General features: G+C 45.6%; 1 protein-coding gene across 1 annotated transcript in view; it reads right to left on the minus strand.

Annotated features, from left to right (window-relative positions):
* Positions 1 to 665: 665 nt before the first annotated feature.
* Positions 666 to 9,446, minus strand: part of LOC110338105 (ATP-binding cassette sub-family A member 17) — an 84,137-nt gene continuing 75,356 nt past the window's right edge. Inside the window, exons 26-30 of the mRNA XM_021221328.1 lie at positions 3,663 to 3,850; positions 2,020 to 2,190; positions 1,574 to 1,764; positions 1,355 to 1,428; positions 666 to 923 (exon numbers count right to left, since the gene is read on the minus strand). Of these exons, the coding sequence (XP_021076987.1) occupies positions 666 to 923; positions 1,355 to 1,428; positions 1,574 to 1,764; positions 2,020 to 2,190; positions 3,663 to 3,850 (882 nt within the window). The remainder of the gene's footprint in view (positions 924 to 1,354; positions 1,429 to 1,573; positions 1,765 to 2,019; positions 2,191 to 3,662; positions 3,851 to 9,446) is intronic.

The raw sequence follows: 9,446 nt of genomic DNA on the forward strand, positions 1-9,446 counted from the left end.
TCTCTCTCTCTCTCTCTCTCTCTCTCTCTCGGGTTTTTTGAGACAGGGTTTGAACACTTAGAGCTTTTCAGCCATTGAAATTGTTAAAGACTATGGGACATTTGAGGTAGCCTTGCATCTTGCATTATGAGCAAGAGATTTGAGGACAAAGAGTGGAAGGTCATGATTTAAATGATGTGTTTTGGTGTCAAGTTGACAAGGGGTGGGATTTTGATGATTAGCCTCAGTTGTCAACTTGGTGAGGTCTAGAACCACTTGACAGACAGGCCTCTGGGCATGCCTGTGGCGATTATCTTGATTAGGGTGAGGTGGGAAGATCCACCTACTGTGGGTGGTTTCATTTCCCTAGGTGGGATACTGGACTGTATAAAAAGAGGAAAGTGAGCGGAGCACAGGCAGTCATTGCTTTGTGCTTCCTGACTGTGGACGTGGCCACCTTCCTGACTGTGGATGTGGTCACCTTCCTGACTGTGAATATTCTTTAAGGAGCTGCTTCAAGAGCTGCCATCTTGACCTCCTTGCCATGATGGCCTGTATCACTGAACTATGGGCCAAAATAAACCCTTTTCCATTAAGTTGCTTTTGTTAGGGAATTTGCCACAGTGACAGACAGAGTAACTAACAGCAGGCTATGTGCACCCAGGTACCCTACACTAAGCTCTTTATTACAGAAGGACAGGCTCTGAGGGAGGTGGAGATGGAAGTGGTTTGGGAGGCTGAGAAGAAAGCTGTGATGGAGGACTCGAGATAGGCCTAGAGGGTGGTAAGGGGCTGGCCGGGACAGCTTGCCCTTGTTGGATCTTTTCTTTAGTGGAGGACTCTGGTCTGGTGAAGTTCAGGAAGATGTCCTCCAGGGATAGCTGGCTGATGGAGTAGTCTTCCAACATGTAGTCCTTCTTGGCTTGTTCCATAATGCTAAACACCTGTAGAAAGGGAAGCCAGTTGCTGCACATAAGGCCACTCATAGGTGATATGACACACACAGGAAGAGGTGATGTGGGCAAGTGCAGAAGAGGCCACCCTCTTAGACCTTGTGACAAGGCACACAGTGTGCCTCACTCTGTTGCTACAGAGTGCCTGCAAAGGAACCAAAGCTGTGAGCTCAGCTGTCTGCTCCTGTGGTAGGAACGGTGCCAGAAAGGTGGGTTTCCAGCTGGGTGTCTGGCTTGCTAGGCTATGCTAAGCATGTGACTGGTTCCTCTCTAGGCCTGCCCCCTGTTCTCTGAAATCTGGGGTGGGAAGAGCTGACTTCCCAAGTTCCTTGCAGCTCATACATTGCACCCTGTGACTTCTCTGCACAGACATCTCCATGGTGTTGGCAGAGGACGCAGGCTGGGGTGAGGGGCACACTCACCTTGGCCCAGCTGAGGTCTGGGTCAGGCAGGCAGTACTGAACCATGTTCTGGTGCTCGTCTTCCAGATTGCTGCCTGTACAAACACAGAGACTGTTTCTGGGAAGGCTGGACTGGAGGGTTAGGATGGGCAGCCTGAGTGCCCAGAATCCAGGGACAGACTGTGCAGCAGCTAACAGGTCCATGTAGGAGCCCGGGGTCTGTCCAGCACCATCACACACCTGGGAAGGTCAGGTCCACAAAGGCCTTGAACTCCTCTAGCACTTCTTGCTTCCCCTCACTCCGGACCTTGGCCTGCAGGGAGTAGCCGCTGCCAAACTTGCTCTTGAGGTGCTGCGGGCTGCCCAGGCACTTGAACTGGCCCCGTACCATGATGGCCAGCCGGGTACATAAGGCTTCACACTCTTCCATACTGGGGAAAGGGTGGAGGCCTGAGACAGTGCCGGAGGAGGCTGATGCCCACCCTGAATGACAAAGTCTTGTGCAGACAAGAGAGGATCTGTGCCCAGACCAGGCCATTTCTGATTCCCCATGCTCAGAGTAGCCACATGCAGAGCCCGGGGAATGTCCTAGCTGCACGCTGTTGCCATAGCGTCTGCTCATCTGCTCCCATCCCAGCCACCCATTCTGGCTCTTCCACTGACCCACAGATGCCCAAACTCTCTACCTGTGGGAGGTGATGACGATGGCTTTGCCAGACTCTCGGGCCCGAGCTACAGTGTCCCAGAGTAGACGCCGGGCCACGGGGTCCATGCCAGTGGATGGTTCATCTAGCAGGATGACTGCAGGCTCTCCAACGAGGGCAATGCCAGTGCTTAGCATGCGCTTGTTACCACCACTGGGCGAGGGGGACATAGAGGTGGGAACATGGAGAATGTCATTGTGGTTTCCAGGACTGAAGCCTGCGTGCGTGCTCAGCATCCAACCCTCGCCTTCTCTGAGGCGCTGCACACTCTGGTAGGGCTTTCAAAAATAGCCCCACCATCTTCACTCAGGTTGAACAGTGACTTGGTTTATTCAATGAGGGTCTAAATGGCTCTACATGTGCAGATTGAGATGAGCCTTTTCAAGGGTCTCTATGAGAGCCAGGGTGGGCATGACCCATCTGAGAGTGAGGTATAAGACAGTTTTGTTAAAAGCTTTTCTTAAGATGCTCACTTTGGAATCCAGTCTGGCCTTGAACTCTTTATCCTCCTGACTCAGCCTCTCAAGAAGGGTGCACTACCACACTGGCTTTATTTATTTATTTTTCTTATTTTTTAAAATTTATTTGTATGTGTGTATGTTTGCATGTAGGTACTCATGAAGGCCAGAGGGTATCAGATCATCTAGAACTGGGGTTACACATGCTTGTGAGCTGCTTTGTGGGTGCTAGGAGCTAAACCTGGGTAAGTACTCTTAACTACTCAGTCACCTCTCCAACTCCCTCATTACACTCACATAGCACTTACTGTGTGCAAAGCTTCACTCTAAAGTTTTAAAATGTATGGTCTTTTGATCCTCGAAATATGCAAAAAGATATGACAAACTATCTCAGACTCGAGTCGACAAATTGGGGGAGGGGAGATGACTCTGACTCCTGAATCCATTTGGCCAGGATCAGAGGCATCTTTCCACTTTCCAGGTCCACAGATGAAGTGCTGACAGACACCTGTCCATGGGGGCATCAGTGTGCAACTCCAGGGGAGGGACATTTAGGCAGTCAGTTCCAAGCTTTAACTAAGCCTGTTACTGCAACAGAGATAAACTACCTCAGACTCCTTGGGAGACATAGTGTGGTGAAGTAACAGGTTTTTGGGGTTTTTTTTTTTTTTTGGTTTTTTGTTTTTGTTTTTTTTTTGGGGAGGGGGGTTCGAGACAGGGTTTCCCTGTATAGCCCTGGCTGTCCTGGAACTCACTCTGTAGACCAGGCTGGCCTCAAACTCAGAAATCTGCATGCCTCTGCCTCCCGAGTGCTGGGATTAAAGGCGTGGGGCTTAACAGTTTTATATGAAAATCTACCCTACCCAAATAGGAAGCTTGACATGAAGTAACAGACATAGAGATCTGTCTACCCTGTTGTTATAATCACACATAATAACATAGACTTCTTAGCCACAAAAATTGCCTCTGGCTTGGAATGGAGACCAGCTTCCTTCCACCCCCATCTCCACTGGCACAGCTCAGCTTCCTTCCACCCCCATCTCCATTGGCACAGCTGGCACAGCTCTTCTATGCCTGACAGGCTTTACTGTACAATCCAGTTCTGAGAAGAATTGGGATTATCTTGCAAATGGATGTGGGAAGGGTAAGGGAACCCCCAAATCTCACCTATAGGTCTTCACCAGCTTGTCTGCACACACACACATGAGTAAGTTCTCAAGGATCAGGTCGACACAGGCTTTAATGTGGCACTCAGGGATGCCCCGGATACGGGCATACATGACAAGCATCTCTCGTCCTGTCATGAAGTTTAGCAAGGCATCAAACTCAGGACAGTAACCAATCCACTGCCGCACCTGAGTTACAACAGCCCAAGAGGGAGATGCATCAAATTGAAGCCCCTTCCATAGTTTCCCCATACCTCCAGCTCAGTGGTCCCCCATACCTCCAGCTCAGTGGTCCCCCATACCTCCAGCTCAGTGGTTCCTAGACCCTCCCTTGGCCTGGTGCTTCAGTTTTGCTCTCATAAATATCCATAACTACTACAGGGACACTCGTGCAGCATGAAGGAGCCATATGTGGGATGACATTATGCTAGGTGGTCTTAGGTTGTATCCTTTGCTGGTAGTGTTGGTGTACAGGCTTCTAAAGGATGGAGGAGGAGGAGAAGGAGGAAGAGGAGGAGGAGGAGGAGGAGGAGGAGGAGGAGGAGGAGGATAATTCGAGGCTCCATCTGCAGGTGGAGATGATGAGGACAAGACACCTGGGCATGAGGACAAGGCAAACACAAAGCCATCTGGGGTGTCTGCTTAGGGAAGAAAGGGTCAGAGGTCGTCAAGAGATAGGATGGGGAGTTGAGTGCCAGGTGGCCTGGAAGACAGATGCTTTCAGATCTGAGACAACTGTTGAGAAGAAAGCCATGTGGGTCGCATGAGGGTGCTTCAAGTGCCTCACAGTAAAACATGGAGCTTTCTTGTAGACCATCTTTACCAATTTATCTTAATGTTTCTTTTATTTCTGACTTGTTAAGTTCTTGTTTGTTTTGTTTTGTCTTATTTTGTTTTGTTTTGTTTTGTTTTGTTTTGTTTGAGAGACAGATCTCATTGTATATTCCAGGCTGGCCCAGAACTAACTACATGACCCAAATTAGCCTTGAACTCATGAACCTCCCATTTCCATGTCCAGAGTCCTAGATTAAGGGCACGCTGAACCAGGCTAAAGTGATGCTAAGAATTTTTTCAAATAATGAATGCTAAGTTTTTGATAAGTGCTTTTTAAGCATCTTTGGATAAGCATCTTCCAATGAGTGAGAGTCACTCCCAAAAAAGAAAAGAAAAAAAAGAGAGAAATAAAGGAAATGCTTCAAGAAAACTACAGAAGAAAATTTCCCAAGTCCAAGTAAAGAAATACCCATCAAGTAGTAAGAGGTATACAGAACACCAAATACAGAGAGGAAACTCTCTGTCCAGGGGGTGGTGGTGCACGCCTTCAATCCCAGCATTCGAGAGGCAGAGACAGGTAGGTCTTTGAATTTGAGGCCAGCCTGGTTTACAGAGCATGTTCCAGGACAGCCAGGACTACAAAGAGAAACCCTGTCTCAAAGCAGCAACAACCACAGCAAAGGAAATAGAAAAGAAACTTTTCATGACACATAATAATCAAAACACTAAACATACAGAACAAAGAATATATATTGAAAGCTACAGGTTAGAAAAAATAAGTAGCATATAAATGCAGTCCCATCAGAGTAACACCTGATGGAGATTTTGGAAGCCAAGAGGACCTGGACTGATGTTCTACAAGTTCTGGCCTACTACAGATGCCAGCCCAGACAACTGTACCCAGGAGAACTATCAGTCATAGTTGAAGAAGGAAAATAATGCTTCATGATAAGAATAGATACAAGGAGTTTATGTGCTCTAAGTCATCTCTACAGAGGATAGATACTAGAAGAAATGCTTCATAGTGGTTTGAAGGAGAATACCCATGTACTTGAACACTTGGCCCTAGCTGGTGGAACTCTTTGGGAAGGATCAGGAGGTATGGCCTTGTTGGATGAGGTATGTCAAAGACACATGCCATTCCCAGTGGGCTCTCTCTGCCTCCTACTTTTGGATCAAGATATGAACTCTCAACTGCTGCCCCAGCTATTCCTGCCACCATGCCTGTGCCTCAGGATCATGGACTCTAATTCCCTCAACCCATAAGCCAATTAAATAATTTCCTTTGTAAGCTGCCTTGGTCATGGTACTTTATCACAGCAATAGAAAAGTACCTAAGACAAATCTGAAGAGAAAGTTAAACACATGGAAGAGGATGCGAAGAGAAATATAGCAGAATGGTCAACCAAAAGAGATCTAAGAAAACAGTACCAAAACAGCAAAAAACAGGAATTAATAAACACTCCAATTCCCCCAATAACAAGACAAAGATGAACAGACTGGATTAGAAAACAGAACCAATATTTTTATTGCCTCCAAGAAACACACCTTACCATCAAGACTCTACCTTTGGATAAAACGATGCAAAAATGTATTCCAAGCAAATGGAACTAAGAATGAGGCTGGCATAGCTCTTTTAATGTCTGATAAAATCAACTTCATGCCAAAACTAGTCAGAAGAGATAAGGAAGGAGACTATCTGATTATTAAAGAAAAAAAATATGCCAAAAGAATATTGTAACTCTAAACATTCATGTACTAAACACAGGGACACGACATTTCATAAAAGAAAAACCATAAAATCTAAAATCACATGTAGACCCCAACACAGTGATAGTGGACGACATTAGTACTGCATACTCACCAACAGACAGGCCATATGGACAAACTAAACAAAGAAAACTCTGGAGTTAACTAATATCATAAATCAAAAGAACCTACCACATTTATAGATCATTTGGCCCCCACACTAAGGAATAGACTTTCTTCTCAGAGGTCCATGGATCTCTCTCCAAAACTGACAACATGGTTGGACACAAAGTAATATTTAATAAATATAGGAAGATTGCAGTGATATCCTGCATTTCATCTGACCATGAAGGAAGGAAGCTGGACCCCACCCTCAACAAAAACAGCAAATGCATACAGTTCCAGAACTAGACAGCACGTGTGAACAAGAACTGGGTCGATGGGGAAACCAAGAAGGAAACTTAAAACGTTTTAGAATTCAATGGAAGGGAAAACACAACAGACCAAAAATCTATGGGGATAGAGCAGGCCGCGCTGAGAGGAACATTTGCAGCTCTAAATGCTTATGTTAAGAACTGAGTATTCTCCTGACAACTTAAAGCCACACTTGAAAGCTTTAGAAAAACTAGAACAAACAGCACCCAAAAAGAGTAGACTGGAAGAAATAACTAAAGTTGGCCCTGAAACCAAAATGAAAAACAAAACAAAACAAAACAAAAAACCCCCAAAGATTCAGTGAAACAAAGACTTGAAAATGCTCACAAGATTGGCAAAACTTCAGCCAAAATAACCAAAAGGGGAAGAATATCCAACTCAATAAAATTAGAAATTAAAAGAGAGACATTACAATAGATGTGGAGGAAATTCAGAGAGTCGTAAGATCATACTTTAAAAATCTGTATTCTATCAAACTGAAAAAAAATCTAAAAGAATGGATGAATTTCTGTTTTAGTTTAGGGTTTTACTCCTGTAAACAGACACCATGACCAAGGCAACTCTCTCTTTTTTTTTTTTTTTTTAAGATTTATTTATTTATTATATGTAAGTACACTGTAGCTGTCTTCAGACACTCCAGAAGAGGGAGTCAGCTCTTGTTACGGATGGTTATGAGCCACCATGTGGTTGCTGGAATTTGAACTCCAGACCTTCAGAAGAGCGGTCGGGTGCTCTTACCCACTGAGCCATCTCTCCAACCCTCCCACTGAGCCATCTCTTCAGCCCCCAAGGCAACTCTTATAAGGACAATATTTAACTGGGGCTGGCTTACAGGTTCAGTCCATTACCATCAAGGTGGGAACATGGTGGCATCCAGGCAGGCATGGTTCGTGATAAGCTGAGAGTTCTACATCTTCATCTGAAGGCTGCTAGCAGGACACTGGCTTCCAGGCAGCTAGGACGAGGGTCTTAAAGACCCCACCCACAGTGACACACCTACTCCAACAGGGCTACACCTTCTAATAAGGCCACTCCTGGGCTGAGCATACAGAAACCATCACATTCTATATTCATATAACCAACCAAAGTTAAATCAAGATGTAGTAAACAATTTAAATAGACCCACAATATCCAGTAAGATAGAAACAGTAATTGAAAATTTCACCACAGAACATGCCTGCCGTTGTGTGGGTGCTGGGGATTCGAACTCATTATCTCCTGCCTGTGCAGCAGACATTTTACCCACTGAATCATCTCACCAATCCCTTGAAAATGCTTTTAAGAAAAATTTCTGGCCATGCATAATGATGCACACCTTTAATTCCAGCTCTCAGAAGGCAGAGCAGGCAGATCTCTCAGTGTCTGAGACAAGCCTGTTCTAGAGTTCTAGAACAGCCAGAGCTACATAGAGAGACCTTACCTCCAAGCAACAACAGCATTTTCTTTTTATGTGTAGTCTCTTGCTGCAGCAACTCAAGTGGGAGCATAAAGCACGGGCTCAAAGCAAGGGTCAATGGGATATAAAATATACAGCCGGGCAGTGGTGGCGCATGCCTTTAATTCCAGCACTTGGGAGGCAGAGGCAGGCAGATTTCTGAGTTCGAGGCCAGCCTGGTCTACAGAGTGAGTTCCAGGACAGCCAAGGCTACACAAAGAAACCCTGTCTTGAAAAACCAATAAATAAATAAATAAATAAATAAAGAAAGAAAGAAAGAAAGAAAGAAAGAAAGAAAGCAGGTAGGTCAGATGATGGCTGAGTTGACCCCTTCAATACAGTCAGGCTGAAGAAAATGGACATCTAATGCAGGAGAACATTCTGTCTACCAGAGACCACCAGTCAGCAAAGGCAAGGGATTTTCCTAAAATCTAGACTGGAGAGTTCCCCCCACACTACCCTGTTATCTCCAAGACTCCCTTGAAATGTGAAGGAAGTTCCACCTACAAGACAGACCCAGCGACGAGCTACACTGTAAACCCAGGTACTCCACACCAATGCCAGGGGTCTCTGAAAGGGAAGTCGCCAGCATTCAGACTCAAGATTTCATTGGTTTGTCTTGGGATGTTATAGAAAATTGTTCATATGATTAGTGAAAGTAAAACAGACCTTATGACAATGAAAAACAAATTCTGGCCAAGCAGTAGTGGTACATACCTGTAAGCCCTGCACTTGGGAGGCAGAAGCAGGTGGATCTCTGAGTTCAAAGCCAGCCTGGTTTACAAAGTGAGTTTCAGGACAGCCAGGGCTATACAGAGAAACCCTGTCTCGGAAACCAAAAAGCAAAACAAAACAAATTCTATATTGTGATGCTGGAGACTGAAGCAAAGGCTTGATGCATGTTGGCATGGAGTTTGAGCTACATCTCCAACTGTGTCCTCCACTGTGTCTTTTGCTCTAGTGCAGCATCATGCAGTCACTGCTGCTCTGGGTAGGTCATTTCCTACATTGGTGGTCCTCTCTGGACTCTTGTTTCTGTTTAGAAGAAGTCTGATGTCAACCGAAATGCCATTCTTGTTAGGGCAACCCACCTTTTACTGATCGATTACTTTAGATTTTCTTTTGTGTGTGTGTGTGGTTTACTATAACAACGTTCGATGGAACTAATTTATGTTTTACTTATCCTGTTTAGGGTCCGCAGGTGATGGTTGGAATATGCTTGGCCCATGGGAAGTGGCACTGTTAGAAGGTATGGCCTGCCGGGCGCGGTGGCGCATGCCTTTAATCCCAGCACTCGGGAGGCAGAGACAGGCAGATTTCTGAGTTCGAGGCCAGCCTGGTCTACAGAGTGAGTTCCAGGACAACCAGGACTACACAGAGAAACCCTGTCTC

The sequence above is a fragment of the Mus pahari genome, chromosome 21 (assembly GCF_900095145.1).
Source record: "Mus pahari chromosome 21, PAHARI_EIJ_v1.1, whole genome shotgun sequence".
Classification (NCBI taxonomy): domain Eukaryota; kingdom Metazoa; phylum Chordata; class Mammalia; order Rodentia; family Muridae; genus Mus; species Mus pahari.